This window comes from Oncorhynchus kisutch, linkage group LG21, assembly GCF_002021735.2.
Source record: "Oncorhynchus kisutch isolate 150728-3 linkage group LG21, Okis_V2, whole genome shotgun sequence".
In the NCBI taxonomy this organism is placed as follows: domain Eukaryota; kingdom Metazoa; phylum Chordata; class Actinopteri; order Salmoniformes; family Salmonidae; genus Oncorhynchus; species Oncorhynchus kisutch.
In genome coordinates, this window is record NC_034194.2 from 21902359 (window position 1) to 21919933 (window position 17575).

At 44.0% G+C, this 17575-nt stretch overlaps 1 protein-coding gene across 3 annotated transcripts in view; it reads left to right on the top strand.

Moving 5' to 3' along the window:
* The window catches only part of LOC109866574 (inverted formin-2), a 35103-nt gene extending 23696 nt beyond the window's left edge, over positions 1-11407 (top strand). Inside the window, exons 2-21 of one of the 3 annotated variants that reach the window (XM_031800359.1) lie at positions 695-1110; positions 1218-1333; positions 1574-1733; positions 3898-3931; positions 4114-4255; positions 4330-4462; positions 4564-5337; positions 5478-5617; positions 5756-5817; positions 5925-6027; positions 6192-6277; positions 6363-6463; positions 6569-6639; positions 6765-6943; positions 7071-7194; positions 7320-7484; positions 7709-7811; positions 8777-8926; positions 9364-9870; positions 9998-11407. In XM_031800359.1, the coding sequence (XP_031656219.1) occupies positions 695-1110; positions 1218-1333; positions 1574-1733; positions 3898-3931; positions 4114-4255; positions 4330-4462; positions 4564-5337; positions 5478-5617; positions 5756-5817; positions 5925-6027; positions 6192-6277; positions 6363-6463; positions 6569-6639; positions 6765-6943; positions 7071-7194; positions 7320-7484; positions 7709-7811; positions 8777-8926; positions 9364-9870; positions 9998-10053 (3622 nt within the window). In that variant the 3' untranslated portion in view covers positions 10054-11407. Of the gene's footprint in view, positions 1-694; positions 1111-1217; positions 1334-1573; positions 1734-3897; positions 3936-4113; positions 4256-4329; positions 4463-4563; positions 5338-5477; positions 5618-5755; positions 5818-5924; positions 6028-6191; positions 6278-6362; positions 6464-6568; positions 6640-6764; positions 6944-7070; positions 7195-7319; positions 7485-7708; positions 7812-8776; positions 8927-9363; positions 9871-9997 lie in introns of those variants that run through there. The other 2 variants (XM_031800360.1, XM_020455305.2) reach the window with 2 other exon arrangements.
* The last annotated feature ends 6168 nt before the right edge of the window (positions 11408-17575 follow it).

The window sequence follows — 17575 nt, forward strand, 5'->3', positions numbered from 1 at the left end:
GGGTTCGATTACAGGCTCAAAATGGCCAGAAACAAAAACCTTTTCTGAAACTCATCAGTCTATTCTTGTTCTGAGAAATGAAGGCTATTCCATGTGAAAAATTGCCAAGAAACTGAAGATCTCTTACAACGCTGTGTACTACTCCCTTCACAGAACAGTGCAAACTGTCTCTAACCAGAATAGAGTGGGAGGCCCCCGTGCACAACTGAGCAAGAGGACAATTACATTAGTGTCTAGTTTGAGAAACGCACGCCTTAAGTTCTCAACTGGGAGCTTCATTAAACAGTACCAGCAAAACACCAGTCTCAATGTCAACAGTGAGGAGGCGACTCCGGGATGCTGGCCTTCTCGGCAGAGTTGCAAAGAAAAAGCCATATCTCAGACTGGCCAACAAAAATAAAATATTAAGATGGGCAAAAGAACACACAGAGGAACTCTGCCTAGAAGGCCAGCATCCTGGAGTCGCCTCTTCACTGTTGACATTTGAGACTGGTGTTTTATCAGGCAGTTGTCTTTTGAGAATGGATACCTTGCTTTTACTACCTCCCCAACTTTCCTGTCTTCCAATCATATTTTGTAGTTACTCTGTATCCAATCAATACATAATTTAGAATTATTTTTAAATGTTCTTTCTATTGTTGTCGGTCTGTTTTCACTCGTGTCACAACCTAAACATTGCACCCTTTTTCTCTAGCTCCCTTTTTTTGGTTGCTATGGCAGCCAAGGCATCGAAAGGGAAGTGGGGGGCCCTGAAGGAGCACCTGACCAGCAGCCCCCCCGACCGAGATGCTCACCTTGAGGCCAACTTGGAGAACTCAGTTCCAGAGCTATGCATACGACTGCTACAGGTACCCACAGTGGTCAACTACTCAGGGGTGCGGAGGCGCCTAGAGGGGAGTGACCAGGAATGGATGGTGCAGTTCCTGGAGCTCAATGGACTGGATCTGCTGATGGAGGCCCTGGAGAGGCTGTCTGGCCGGGGTTGTGCCCGCATCGCTGACGCCCTCCTCCAGCTCACTTGTGTGGCCTGTGTGAAGGCAGTGATGAACTCCTCAGCTGGACTGCACTTTATACTGGACAATGAGGGATACGTCAGGACCCTGTCACAAGGTGAGAAAGAAGGCTAGTAAGCAGGGTGGCAAAGGAGCTTGGGAGGAGGTGAACAGGCCTGCTTGTCTGTCTGTCCGTTGGGACATAATCTCTGTTTTGATTGGCAGCCCTGGACACGTCCAACACCATGGTAAAGATGCAGGTGTTTGAGCTGCTGGCGGCCCTCACCTTGTTTAACCCACAGGGACACCACCTGGCCATGGATGCCCTGGAGCACTATAAAGTAAGGCCACCTTTTTTCATACAGCATAACATCATAGATATACATCGAAAAATGATAATTATACTCATTGTTCACTTTCAAAGAAATTGTCAGATTGAAGCATCATTCATAACCCATGTGTTCATGCAAAGTATTAAAAGGAGGCTTATGGAAATATATTTTCCCTCATCTAAGGGACGGAAAACATATATTTTTAGAAAAGACTTAACCATAAGTAATCTTTATAACTGTCTCTGACAGAGTGTGAATATGCAGCAGTACCGCTTCAGCGTCATCATGAATGAGCTGCATGCGACTGACAATGTTCCGTACATGGTCGTCCTCATGAGTGTGGTCAACGTGATTATCTTCGGGGTAGAAGACCTGCGGAAAAGGGACAAACTACGCAAAGAGTTCATCGGTATCACTCCCTCTTAAGCTTTTTCAAAACTCATGTAATAGAGAAGCACAGGTATTGGTGCGAATAGGAGATGAAGCCCCTCATTGTCTCTTGAGAAAGGTTTCAATTGCCATGTGTACAGTACCAGTCAAATGTTTGGACTCAACTACTCATTCCAGGTTTTTTCTTAATTTTTTTCTGCTTTGTAGAATAGTGAAGACATCAAAACTATGAAATAACACCTATGGAATCATGTAGTAACCAAAAAAAAGTGTTAAACAAATAAAAACATACTTTGAGATTCTTAAAAGTAGCCACCCTTTGCCTTGACGACAGCTTTGCACACTTGGCATTCTCTCAACTAGCTTCATGAGGTAGTCACCTGGAATGCATTTCAATTAACAGGTGTGCCTTGTTAAATATATTTGGAATTTATTTTCTTCTTGCACTTGAGCCAATCAGTTGTGACAAGGTAGGGTTGGTATACAGAAGATGGCCCTATTTGGTAAAAGACCATGTCCATATTATGGCAAGAACAGCTCAAATAAGCAAAGAGTAACACCTGTTCATTACTTTAACACATGAAGGTCAGTCAATTCAAGAAACTTTCAAAGTACTTGAGAAATTCTTCTGAAGTGCAGTCGCAAAAACCATCCAGCACTATGATGAAACTGGCTCTCGTGAGGACCGCCACAGGAAATGTAGACAGAGTTACCTCTGCTGCAGAGGATACGTTCATTAGAGTTTGCAGCCCAAATAAATGCTTTGAAGAGTTCAAGTAACAGACACAACTCAACATTAACTGTTCAGAGGAGACCCTGTGAATCATGCCGCCTTGGTTGAATTGCTGCAAAGAAACCACCACTAAAGGACACCAATAATAACAAAAGACATGCTTGGATCAAGAAACTTGAGCAATGGACCTTACACTAGTGGAAATCTGTCCTTTTGGTCTGAGTCCAAATTTTTTGGTTCCAACCACTGTCTTTGTGAGACTCCGAGTAGGGATTATTAGTAGGATTATCTTCGCATGTGTATTTCCCCCCCGTAAAGCATGGCGGTGTTATGGTGTGGGGGTGCTTTGCTGGTGACACTGTCTGTGATTTATTTAGAATTCAAGGCACACTTAACCAGCATGGCTACCACAATATTCTGCAGTGATACGCCATCCCATCTGGTTTGGGCTTATTTGTTTTTCATCAGGACAATGACTCCGCACATCTCCAAGCTGTGTAAGGGCTATTTAACCAAGAATGTGCGTGATGGAGTGCTCCATCAGATGACCTGGCCGCCCAATTGAGATGGTTTGGGATGAGTTGGACTGCAGAGTGAAGGAAAAGCAGCCGACAAGTGCTCAGCATATGTGGGAACTCCTTCAAGACGGTTGGAAAAGCATTCCAGGTGAAGCTGGTTGAGAGAATGTCAAGCGTGTGCAAAGCTGTCAAGGCAAAGGGTGGCTATTTGGAAGAATCTCTAATAAAATATATTTTGATTTAAGAATAAAAATAATTACTACATGATTCCATGTGTTATTTCAGAGTTTTGATGTATTCACTATTATTCTACAATGTAGAAAATATAATTGGAAACCTTTTGAATGAGTAAGTGTCCATACCTTTGACTGGTACTGTATGTCTAATTTATGTGGAAACAGTCGAGGCTTAAGGAGTGTCTGAACTCTTACAAGCTATAATCCATAGTTGCGGCATACATTTTTGGACTTAATGGGAGAGAGCTTAGTTTAACTGTCGTACCCCATCAGAACCCAAAATGTAAGCTTTTTTAAAAATTTTTACACCAATGTTTGTCAAACACTGTATAGCCTCTAAACATGGATAAAATCATAATTTTTGTTATCATGGATGGTCAGTTTCTGCATCCATAGCTCTATGAATTTCTGTGGATACAGCCCTTCCTCAGCTTTTTACCAAAAGAGGCTGCTTTATTTTTGTTTGAATTAAGGACTCAAGCTTTAAAGATCAACCTTGCAAATTGTTTACTAGTATCAATAAGTACCACACCAGTGCTTACTTGGTGTGGTGTGTTACATATGTTGCAAAAATAAATCATAATGATGAAGATATTGCAATCGTTGTAAGCAATGACTTGAATACAGGAAGTGGAGGTGGACATGTTAAACTGGTTACAAATGTTGAACCTAGCTGTGCCATTATTTGTCTCCCAGGGCTTCAATTACTACAATTACTTCCAAAACTTAGGTAAGTTGAGTCTTTTTTTTTTTTTTTGACCCCTCCCCCCCCATTATTTTAAATTCATTTAAAGTATTTCACAGGTTCTGAACTTTTTGAAAATTAGCAAATGCTTTGTTCTGCGCTGCACACATTTTCTGTCACACTGTGACTTGTTTTATCCTGTGGAAATACATATTTGTGTGTGACAGAGAGACTGAGGATGTGGACCTGAACATCCAGTGTGAGGCCTTTGAGGACACCATGGCAGAGGATGAGGAGGAGATGGAGAGGGTGTACGGGGGCATCGACATGAGCAGTCACCAGGAAGTCTTCACCACACTCTTCACCAAAGTAAGCACCAATAGTCTATTTGTAAATGGAAATCCACCACAGATAATAGAAATAATATAACGTTCTCCCTCCAGTTGAGTAGCTCCCCTGCATCGGTGCAGCTGCTGTCGATCCTGCAGGCTCTGTTGTTGGTAGGTCCGGAGCAGAGCGAGGTGTGGCTGGCCCTGGAGGCCCTGGCTGACCGCGCTACTTTGCTGGCACAGGACCGTGAGTCTCGCATCAATCACCTTCTCATGGTCCATAAACATTGTGTGGCTGTGTACGCTGACATGTTATGGCCGGTTTGTCTGTGCGTGTGTGTTCTTTAGCTGATGTTGACTCCACCAAGCGCCTGATGGAACGTCTGGTGTCCTCCAAGGGTCATCAAGGGTCACCTAAGGTCAAGACCACAGACCGGGGCGTTCAGATTGATCGGTCAATCTGTCTATCAGAGGTCCTCATTAAAGAATCTACCACCCCTGTTGCCACTTCACCTCCTCCCCATCCTCATCTACCACCACCCCTACCAAGCATGAGAACTTTTGTCCCACCACTTCCTGGCTTCTCTGGGATGCCTCCCCCTGGCCTCCCTCCGCCACCACCTCTACCACAGATGGGGCATGGAGGTCCACCGCCTCCCCCACCCCTGCCAGGCATGATGGGTCCACCGCCTCCCCCACCCCTGCCAGGCATGATGGGTCCACCGCCTCCCCCACCCCTGCCAGGCATGATGGGTCCACCGCCTCCCCCACCCCTGCCTGGCATGATGGGTCCACCGCCTCCCCCACCCCTGCCAGGCATGATGGGTCCACCGCCTCCCCCACCCCTGCCTGGCATGATGGGTCCACCGCCTCCCCCACCCCTGCCTGGCATGATGGGTCCACCACCTCCCCCACCCCTGCCTGGCATGATGGGTCCACCGCCTCCCCCACCCCTGCCAGGCATGATGGGTCCACCGCCTCCCCTTGGTGGCGATGAAATTATAGTGGCCCAGAGTGTGCAGATGCGATCCTGCTACGCCTCTTCACCCAAGGTGGGCCGCTGCCCCACACTGCGTATGAAGAAGCTCAACTGGCAGAAGCTGCCATCCAGAGTGGTGACTGGTAAGGGACCTGTCAGAATGTCACCTTTGAATTAAACTGACACATATAGCTGACCTTGCTAAGTGCCCATTGGATTAATTCAAACTGTGTCATTTATAAGTCGAAATTAAAACACTGTCCATTATTTTCTCTTTCTAAAGATAGTCACTCCATGTGGACCTCGGTACAGGTAGATTCTCTGGAGCCTGATTACTCCAGTATTGAGGAGCTCTTCTGTCTGCCAGTGACTGACTCAAAAGCCAAAGGCAGCACTCCTGCAGTCAAACAGGAGCCCAAAGAGGTAGTGTGGTCTTACCCTATCTCATTGTAGTCTTTGAAAGGGTCTTCTAATCGTACTCTCTCCACTGCGATCGTTGTCATTTTCCTTACACCATCCCCTGTTTTAATTTCAAGCTTCATGCTTTTTCTCCATCTACAGATTTCTTTCATTGATGCCAAGAAAAATCTTAACCTGAACATATTCTTGAAACAATTCAGATGGTGAGTATTTTCAGAGAAGGTAATATGAAGAAGAGAACCTTAGTAGAGGAAGCACCTTAAGACTATTTACAGTAGGAGAGTTAAAAATACATGTTGTCCCCTACCAGCTCACATAAGGACTTTGTGGCCATGATTCAAAAAGGTGACCGGTCCAAGTTTGATGTGGAGGTGCTGAAACAGCTGCAAAAGCTACAGCCAGAGAAGCATGAGGTGCGTGCCGGCCACAGGAACCCCTGCCAAGTCGATGGTTAAGCCGACGTGGCTATACTGTATTTTTAGATCTAAATACATTCTCAGTTTTGATAGATGTAGTGTTGGAAACCAAATGTTTGTCAGTTTATGGTCATAGAAAAATGATATTATTTCCACCACAGATTGAGAACCTGAAGTCCTACAAGGGAGAGCGGGAGAAGTTAGCTGGTGTGGACCAGTTTTATCTCCAGCTCCTAGCTGTTCCATGGTAAAGTTCTTGACAGCGTTCAATAACCTAGGACTGATTCACCCTAGATGTTGACCTTGGTCCTGTGTATGTGTTTTACCCCCAGCTACGCGCTGAGGATCGAGTGCATGTTGCTGTGTGAGGAAATCAGCTCGGTGTTACAGATGATGCAGCCTAAAGTTAAGCTGCTGGACGAGGCCTGTGAGAGTAAGTCGAGGCACCAGGCTAGCGGCTCTACCACCATCTCCCCGACCGCTAATTAAACATCCTTTTTATTTTATTCTCTTTAATGTGTTATTTGTATCCTGCAAGGTCTGAGAGTGAGCACTCGACTGCCAAGCTTCTGCATGCTCATTCTGGACGTTGGAAACTTCCTCAACTATGTAAGAATCGTAATGTGATACCATACAATACATATAACCAAACAGACAAAATAGGGTCTCACAACAACGTTTTTAGTGAGAGAACGACGACTCCTGACGCTGGTCTGTATAACTTTGTTCTACAGGGAAGCCACACAGGGAACGCTGAGGGCTTCAAGATCAGCACACTGTTGAAACTCACTGAAACCAAGGCCAATAAAAGTCGCATCACGCTGCTCCACCACATCCTAGAGGAGGCTGAGCAGAACCATGATGACCTGTTGAACCTTCCAGATGATCTAGAGATCTGTGAGAAGGCTGCTCGGTAATGGGGGGGGAAAAAGCTGTATACAACTTTTGCAATTTTTCAGTGGTGCCAACATTGTAGAGTAATCAAAACTTGACACGGGAGGCTATGCTAATCTTACCGAGTTTATAATTTCCTTCCACAGTGTGAATTTGGAGACTCTCCAGTCAGAGGCGAGTTTGCTCATCAAGCGGTTGAAAGAGTCAGAGAAGAAGGTGGCTTCCTCCTCTGTGGCGGCCATCAAGGAGCAGTATCTCACTGCCATACAGGTGGGTTGCTATACCTCTCCTCACCACCAGAGAGTAGGTGACTGTGGTTTCAGAGATTAGCATGCCATCAGGTTGGTTGCCAGATCATAATTAAATACAGCTCCTGAAATGGCTGTCTCCTCTAGGGAAGCCAGGAGGCCTGCAGGGAGCTGGAGGCGAGGTTTGCCTCCATCGACAGGAAGAAGGAGGATCTGGCACAGTATCTGTGTGAGGACTCATCCCGTCTCTCCCTGGAGGACTTGTTCAGCACTTTACATTCCTTCAGGGGACTCTTCATCAAAGCTCTCAAGGTGAGAGAAACAAATTACTTATGGACACTGTGTCTATTGACTTTCCTATATAAAACCATTAAATTCAAGCATTTATTCCAATAACTGGGCCATAACTTTGGACTGTATAGGTCCCCAAGTTTTGTTTAGTCTAAATAACACATTGCTATGGTTTCACATTTGCATTGTGGACACCTGTGCTGCTCTGTTTTCTCTTGCTTTTTACGTTTTTATTTTTATCATAGGACAATCAGACCCGCCGAGAGCAAGCGATTAAGGCTGAGAAGAGGAAGAAACAGCTGGAAGAGGAGGATTCCAAGAGACCAAGGGGGGAGAACAGGAAGATAAGTAAGTATAACCGGCAGCCAACACTCCAAATAAGTGTTACCTCATGGCCATCCCTGGTAGAGCCCTGCACAGGCATTATTTTAAAGCCTACCCATGCCCACGATGTTCAGGCCCCACCCTACCCATGTCCAATTACTTCTGCCAAATTTAAGGCCCTGCCCGAATCAGAAATAACTTCCTCTGTTAGTATCCATTAGCTGCTAGTCTCTGTCCCTTGCTCCCTGTGCTGCTCGCACTGCATGCACACTGTGCATGGCTCTGCTAGTGTGAGTATCCATAGCAGCACCTCTGTTCAATGACAGAGAGCAGTTGATTGTAAACTAGCTACTTTATCACTCTAAACTCAGTCAACTCAAGGAACATTTTCGGTAAAATAATCTTTCATGTGGACTCGTACAATGTTCTGGTCTAAAATTTGACAACATTGAAGAACTTCTGACACCACGATATGTACTGTGCAGCAGAGCATGAGCAAATGGCTCTGCTTCAAAATGTTAATGATCAATTTAGTGATACCTGAGCCCTACCCGTACCCTAGTTATAAAATAAAAAAACAGGCCCCATCCGGCCCTAACCCTATAATGACGGGTAGTAGAGCTCTACTCCCTGGTAACTAGTCACGAATCAAGTGTCCCATTACCAACTTCAGACTGCTCCTGAAAGGGTTTCTGCCTAACTGTCTTGATACTCTTCAGAAGATCCCTTTCCTGGTCCTCTCCTTCATCTGCACTGATCTAGAAGAACTGGGGAAGTGAAAGCATTGCTCACACAAGACTTTCTTTGCTTTTAAATATCCAGCCTTTCATCGCTCAGTGCAGATGAAGGAAAGGAGACTAGTAAATGATAGAGCTTTCGAGGACGGTCAACACCTGATAGTTGACCAGTGCAAATTCAAACACACTACCAGAACATTGCATGTATCAAGAGTGGACTGTTTTGAGATTCACCCTCTCTCTCACACCCAGTTCGTAAAGCCCCCCCGGTCCAGGAGGGCTGCATCATTGACCACCTGCTGTCTGACATCAGGAAAGGCTATGCGCTGAGGAAAACCAAGCACCAGGCCGACAGAACCAGCCTGCCTTCTGAGGACAAAGGGGACAGCATTCAGCCTGGTGGTGAGCATGAAGATGGCACCGGTCATTGATTCTGCTGCTGCCCATGGCTGTTTTTGAAATACAGTATATTATTAAGGCCCTGTTCAGTAACTTGGGCTGGGACGATACCAGTATCACGATACTAATGTTGGAAACAAACATGTTATCCAGTCACGTATTTATTTTCCAACCTTTAGCACCCAATATTTTACATACAGGAGGATTTTAAAGGACCAAAGAGTTTGTTCAGCTTCGAGTTTTCATTTTTGCCATGGGAAAAAAATATTGATACTGGTATCATCACAGCCCTACCAGTAACACTCCCTTACCTCTAACCCCTAGGCACTTGTAGATCTAAAAGGGTTGAATGTAGAGGAGGTTTGTAAAGGAGGTAACTGTAGTTAAGCGTGCTTTATGGCAGTCTTTAATTAATCTTTTTCCTTTCCCTTCTCCCTTAGAACAGTGCACCAAGCTTAAGGGAACATCTGCTATAGATGCCAAAGAGGAAGTTGAAAAGGGGACTTCACCCATTGACCTAGGACAACAAAGCGGAAATCCGGTCGTAGTGGAGTCCGGCCTCCCCACAGACCCCTCACTTCAGTCGAGTTCTCCCAAAACACCAGGCCCCTCAAACCTTCATACCACCACCAAGGATCACATCCAGAGTGAAGACCTCAACCCTGGGATGGATTCCTCTACTGACTGCCAGCTCAAGGAGTCCACAGAGGGGGAGGGGTTTAAGGCCGCTGAATCCAAGGTTGAGAATGTGAACAGGAATGCATTCTCAGCTGCTGGGGATGGTCCAAAGAGCAGAGATGCAGAGACCGATGGGAACAGAGAGAGTGGAGCTGATGGAAATGGGTTAGAGGAGACTCCATCATCAGAGTCCCCCTCAACCACAGCTGATGTCGACGCAGAGTCCAAACATGCACAGAAACGGGGGAGTACTAAGAGACATGGCAAAGGTAATGTATTCAAAACTAACACCATCTTGATAGAAAATTAACCATGCTTGGGAGCATATCTTGATTTCATATTTCTTTAGGCCTGTAAGAAAAACATTGTTTCTTGTCTTCAATTCTCTAAAAACAGCCAAGCGCAAAGGAAAAGACCACACTAAACTTAAAAAGGTGTGTGTGTTACAATGAGGGAGGTTCTCCTCCTTTCAGGCTATCAGAAACACCATCCACTAAGCTTGCATGGATCTCACTAGATCCTTGGTGATTTAAGGGTCCTGTTTCACTGGCTATTCTGCATCTTGGCCATCCTGCACATCCCTCCCTTTTCCTCAGTGACCTTTCTGAAGCTATTTGCAGTTACTGTTCCTGCTTGAGCTCTCTTCCATGTCTGTGGTATGGTTAGCCTGGCTGGCTTCCTGTTGGTGCTTTATGGTTGACTTCCAGGGGCTTTTTGGTGGTTGTATATTGTCTGTCAGCTAATACCGGGTGGTTGGAGATTCATAGGCTTGCCATCATTGGATCCCCCTAGTACATGAGGTGCCCTTATGATGGGAGATGTGATACCCCTCGCGCCTGACGAAACGCATACCGACTCACTGAACATTGCGGGACCTCAGCCAAACTCTGGACCTCAGCATAACTCTGCCTGTTCTCCCTACCAACACACAGAGATCAGATCTGGGCCAGTGGTTTTTGTGGGTCATGACAGTGTTGTTAATTCACTTGGTTTGAGTAACTTTGTGGATTTCACATTTTGTCAAAGAACATTGCCTCTATAAATGTTGCATATGATGTGAACACCAACTACTGACTTTTGCTAGATTGTTCTCCATTTTTTTTTTTTTATGATGAACATGTCAAAGTAGTTTGTTAGTGTGTTGTAAGTCTTTGTCACTGCCAAGGGATGTTACAATCACAGATGTCCCCTAAAGATGACATCACTTCATGTTAGGTGTGGGGTCTATGGATCTCGTCTCTTCTAATAGCCAGTGTGCAGAGTGCACCGAGCAAGCGGCTATGGCTCTGTCAAGTTTAAATGTTTTTGCCTCATATACACACACACAGTGGGTGTAAAACATTACTCTCAGTGTGCTTTTTAAATGCACTTTTCTTGATTGATTTAGATTTTATTAGGATCTCTTTTTGTCCTCATTTGGACTAATCTTCCAAGAGTCCTTAAACTTTAAAATACAATCCAATTTTCACATAACATGCTGTTCCAAACCATAATATATCAAGTAAATTAGAAAAAATAACTAATGACGATCTGAAAAGAGGTTAGTTCAGTCATCTACCATAGTCGTGCACATCACAATCCTATTTCCTAGTGGTTGTAAAGTATTCCTGAAATTATTTATTGAAAGATTTCTGGTTTCTCAATTTGTTTTGTTTTTTTCGCTTTGAATCTAAATGTTTTACTTCTCTGCTGGTGTAAGACATGGATGGTCGATGTCCTATTCTTTGTATTGACTGAATGTCTCTTATCAACTGAATCCTGTAGTGAATAGATTTTGGCCATAATAAAAAAAGGGTGCTCACTTTATCTTGTTGATTGCTGACCACTTAAGAACATTGCATGACTACAACAGAATAATCATATCACCGCCTTGCACAGGAGAAAGCAGCAATCTGAAGCCTTCTCACTTGTTGATTTATTTCCCCACACCACAGAACGGTAGTTCACCCAACTTCCAATTAATATTTGGGTTGTTTACCTAAGAATCTTTCCCAGTTTGATCTATATATCCTTCTGACCATGCACCCAATCTTCATTATTTTATCAAATGTATTTATATAGCCCTTTGTACATCAGCTGATATCTCAAAGTGCTGTACAGAAACCCAGCCTAAAACCCCCAACAGCAAGCAATGCAGGTGTAGAAGCACAGTGGCTAGGAAAAACTCCCTAGAAAGGCCAAAGCCTGGTTCCTCTCTAGGTTAGGTAGGGTGGCCAGTCCTCTTCTGGCTGTGCCGGGCGGAGATTATAACAGAACATGGCCAAGATGTTCATAAATGACCAGCATGGTCCAATAAGGCAGAACAGTTGAAACTGGCACGGCCAGGTGGACTGGGGACAGCAAGGAGTCGTCATCATCAGGTAGTCCTGAGGCATGGTCCTAGGGCTCAGGTCCTCAGAGAGAGAATTAGAGAGAGCACACTTAAATTCATACAGGACACTGACTAGGACAGGAGAAGTACTCCAGATATAACAAACTGACCCTAGTCCCCCGACACAAACTACTGCAGCATAAATACTGGAGGCTGAGACAGGAGGGGTCAGGAGACACTGTGGCCCCATCTGAGGACACCTCCGGACAGGGCCAAACAGGAAGGATATAACCCCACCCACTTTGCCAAAGCACAGCCCCCACATCACATGGAGTTATGAGCTGACCAAAGTTGAGAATGGCGCTGGGATGTAAAGCGGCCGTTTTACAGGCTCTTGACCAATTATGCTATTTAGTGTGTTTGTTTTGCGCTGACATATTTTTTACATGTTTCCTTTGACTGAAAATCGCTTCCGGACATCAGAACAGCTATCATTAACCTCGAACTGGATGAAGAATTCTACTTCAATGCCTCATCCGTGCAGGATATACTGCTCACCCGGGACCAGGCCCTAATCCCCGACGCTCAGAAGTGGAAAAGCCGCCAATCATGGGGGCACCTTGATTAAATAAACCGCCTTTACCCTCTGTTCTATTGGTGAATGTACAATCACTGGAGAACAAACTAAGCTCAGTTCGAGACTATCCTGTCAACGGGACCAGAAGTGCAGTATCCTATGCCTCAGTGTATTAACCAACGAGGACAGTTAGTATTCAGACGCCTTGGCTTTTCCCCACATTTTTGTTACGTTACAGCCTTATTCTAAAATGTATTAAATATTTTTAATCAATCTACACAATACCCCATAATGACAAAGCAAAAACACTTTTGCAAATGTATTCAAAATAAAAACATACCTTATTTACAGAAGTATTCAGACCATTTGCTATGAGACTTGAAATTGAGCTCAAATGGCTCTTCAACTTGATTGGAGTCCACCTGTGGTCAATTCAATTGATTTGACATTTGAAAAGGCACACACCTGTCTATATAGTGCATTTCAGAGCAAAAACCAAGCCATGAGGTAGAAGGAATTGTCCGTAGAGCTCCGAGACAGGATTGTGTTGAGGCGCAGATCTGGGGAAGGGTACCTCAACATTTATGCAGCTTGGAATTCCCCAAGAACACAGTGGCCTCATCATTCTTAAATGGAAGAAGTTTGGAACCACCAAGACTCTTCCTAGAGCTGAGCAATCGGGGGAGAAGGGCCTTCGTCGGGGAGGTGACTAAGAACCCGATGGTCACTCTTGACGACAGAGTTCCTCTGGAGATGGGAGAACCTTCCAGATGGAAAACCATCTCTGCAGCACTCCACAAATCAGGCCTTTATGGTAGAGTGGCCAAACAGTAGCCACTCCCCAGTAAAAGGCACATAACAGCCCGCTTTGTTTGCCTAAAGGACACTGACCATGAGAAACCATATTCTCTGGTCTGACAAAACCAACATTGAACTATTTTTGGCCTGAATGCCACGCTTCCTGGCACTATCCCAACTGTGAAGCATGGTGGCAGCATGCTGTGTAGATGTTTTTCCGCAGCAGGGACTGGGAGCCTAGTCAGACAATGTTTTTGCCCAAATGCATCTTACATTTTTGATGTCGGATTAAAATTGGGAAACAGCGTCCATAAAGTAACCATAAGATTTAGATCCATTTGGACTGAATAAGTTAAGTTTTTATTACACTCACAATTTACCCCTCTCACGTGCACATTTCTGCCCACTATAAACCAATGATGTGCTTGCTTTTGTAGTATTTCTGAAAATGCTATCATCCTTTCAGCTAAATCTCAGTTCTAAAACCGGATGCTACTCGGTTGCTTCGCAACAGTAGCAGCTAGCTACACCAGTTGCATGAGAAGCAAAATTAAGGTATCTAGCTTTGGTATATTTTGTAATGGAAGTTTTTTTTTATATGGCTGAAGTCATCTGTGTAAACTGCTGACCTGGACACTTGCGTGTAATCAGAGCACAAATAAGCTAGCGAACGTCCTTGGTTGCTATTATAGCCAGTTACATACACCAAACTGGGAAAACTGCCACGCTGCTAATACAATCATGCACCAGAACAGACTTGTTGCTGTTGGAAGATGCAGAGCAAATTATATCCCTTACCTTAACTATTAATTCCGTACGCTCTCTCTGTCACTGCAACTATCTTCGTGTAATTATAATTCAATACAGTGTCAAGTTACTTTTTGTGTTCCCGCAAGTAAAAAGAAGCAAGGGTGCAATTGCAAACGAAGCACACAGATAAAACAACAACATAATAATCGTTGTTTGCTTGCGCAGTCAAAAGAGAACGCCATGCTTGCTAACTTGATTAACTGTGATAAAACGAAACTGTTTTCAACACAACTGTTTGGGATTATTTCAAAAAAATGTTTTACCAAATCAAGAGAAATAAACATTCGTTCAGTGAGTGAATGAACAAAAAAAATAATGGAACGAACACGTGCTGTCATCAAACCATTTAAAATGATGTCAACTTGATGTATTTATAACGGAGTTCGTAGCATAATGTGATTTTGAAGGTCCTGGGTTAGCCTACCGGATGTTTTTTTTAATTTTTTTTTACCATTCTGTCATTTTCATTTATTAGGTGTCTCTTAACCCTTGTGTAGTCTTAACATTCTGTGTACTCCCCTTGTCCTAAGGGTAAAAAATGACCCGCCTTCACCAAACCGCTAATATAAAACGGCTTAATTTAATTTTAAACCCCAAATCTATTTTGCATGAAGAAACAACCTGTCATTCATCAAAAACATTGAATATCTGGGTTTTCCTTCTTCACAATGCAGAAAGACTGCATTTTAATCTGTGGACAACACTCGTTTTTTATTACAACACACCTGTCATAATTGTTTAATAATAATTGTTAACCTTTTTTGCAACATAGTGATATGTTCTGTACAATGAGGAATTCAAATACTAGTCTTCTCCAAAAAAAATGTAACCATTGCCCCCACCCACAAGGTGTATAAACAATAAGAATAAGATACAAACACAATAACTCTAATTAGCACATGTAGGACAGTGTGCATGGACTTTCTCAGATGTATTTCTCACATGTGCAGCACCTGTATTTGTTTTACACTCATTCTTTGGAAGACACAATTGGCATCTCCTCCTTTTTGCCTGCCCCAGCTGCAGCCTCAAGTGGATCAGGACAAGATTCAGCCCCCTGAACAGCTTTCACAAGTGCTGCAGTGGCTGCTGTGTGGGGGAGATGCTCCCTTTGAATTAATAGGGTTAACAGTGCCTTTCCCAGTTGCTCCAAGAACACCTTGTTCTGCTTATCACTAAGGCATTGTATGAGGACATTTCAATGATGTTATGGAAGATAACCAGGGGCCAGCGGGCAGTCAACCTCCTGCAGCTGTAAGTTCCAATCACCTTGTCCAGGTTGTCCAAGCCTCCTTCGTTGTGGTTGTAGTCCAGGATGATGGCTGGCTTCCTGTCCTCACGATCACTGATCTCAGCTATTTTGTGCAGTATGCTCAGGAGCACCACAGTCTTGTTCCTCTTTGGGGGCTAAGAAACTAGTGGTGGTGGGGTGAAGGCAAACTTTTGAGAAGGCCTCTCTCCCCCTTGTTGCGAGGAGTGCAGGGGGGGGGGAACTCATCTGTCAGATGCACGCCATCCCTACGGTACTAATGCATGCGATAAGGCTTGAACAAGAAAGCCTGCAATAACCCTGTAGCTCTTCAAGAGCAACTGTGGCCATCCCTGAATTGTACGTACAACATTTACTGTATCTGATGTACGGTTTGATTGTGATATATTTTGTATTTCAAACTGGGAGGTTTGAGCTCTGAATGCTGATTGGCTGACAGCCGAGGTATATCAGACCATATACCACTGGTATGACAAAACAATATTTTTACTGCTCTAATTACATTGGTAACCAGTTTTAAAATAGCAATAAGGCAACTCGGGTTTGTGATATGGCCAATATACCACGGCTAAAGTTGTGTACAGGCAATCCATGTCGTGCAAAAGAACAGCCCTTAGCTGTGGTATATTGGCCATATACCACACCACCTCTGGCATTATTGCTTAAATAACTCAGTATTGTTTACAGGTAATGTAGTATAAATGTTGATATTTTTTTTTGTATGTGTTTTCCGGGAGCTTTCTCAATTGTCTTGTTAAAAAAGATCAGGGAACATTTTTCAAGTTTACTCCATATTGGCTCATGTTTTTGTTTTGTTTTTTCACTTCCCTCTTACTATTAAATAATGACTAGTAACTACATCATTTTTCTTGCCATTTGTCATTATTGTGTACTTTCACTTTACTGTTATTGCTTTGTTCTGCAGTATTATGTTGTATAATCACCTTCCGGTGTAAAAACCATGGAGAAAAAGGGAAGTGTGCATTGGTCTGAAGGATTGGTCTGAAACTGAAAATAAAGGAAACTCACATGAGCACCATAATGTGTACTTTCCCTCTACCAAGTTTTTCCAGTTCACAGGTTTTGCCTACTAAAGTCTTCAGAGGGATAATGAACTTTAGTGTCCTGCTAATGAAGTTATGTATAAAAAGTGCATTCAGAATGTATTTAGACCCCTTGACTTTTTCCACGTTACGTTCCAGCCTTATTCTAAAATTGATTCAAGTGTTTATTTCATCTCAATCTACCCACACTATCCAATAATGACAAAGCAAAAGTTTTTTTTTTTTACATTTCTGCACATGTATTAAAAATAAACTGAAATATCACATTTGCATAAGTATTCAGGCCCTTGACTCAGTACTTTGAAGCACCTTCGCCAGCGATAACAGTTTTGAGTCTTCTTGGGTATGACGCTACAAGCTTGGCACACCTGTATTTGGGGCGTTTCTCCCATTAAAAAAATCAAATAAAAAATTCTGCAGATCCCCTCAAGCTCTGTCAAGTTGAATGGGGAGTGTCGCTGCACAGATATTTTCAGGTCTTTCCAGAGATGTTCGATCTGGTTCAAGTCCGGCTTTGGCTGGGCCACTCAAGGGCATTCAGAGACTTTTCCCAAAGCCACTCTTGCATTGTCCTGGCTGTGCGTTTGGGGTCGTTGTCCTGTTAGAGGGTTAACCTTTGCCCAAGTCAGAGGCCCTGAGCAGGTGTTCATCAAGGATCTTTCTGTACTTTGCTACTTTCATATTTTCCTCGATCCTGACTAGTCTCTCAGTCCCTGCCGCTGAAAAACATCCCCACAGCATGATGCTGCCACCACCGTGCTTCATTGTAGGGAGGGTGCCATGTTTCCTCCAGACGTGATACTTTGCATTCAGGCCAAAGAGTTCAACCTTGGTTTCATCAGACCATAAAATATTGTTTCTCATGGTCTAAGACTTTAGATGCCTTTTTGGCAAACTCCAAGTGGGCTGTCGGGGCTTTCACTGATGAGTGGCTTCTGTCTGGCCACTACCATAAAGGCCTGATTGGTGGAGTGCTGTAGAGATGGTTGTCCTTCAGAAAGGGTTTCCCATCTCCACAGAGGAACTCTCAGAATGACCATCGGGTTCTTGGTCACCTCCCTGACCAAGGCCCTTCTCCCCCAATTGCTCAGTTTGGCCAGGCAGTCAGCTCTAGGAAGAGTCCTGGTGGTTCTAAACTTCTTGC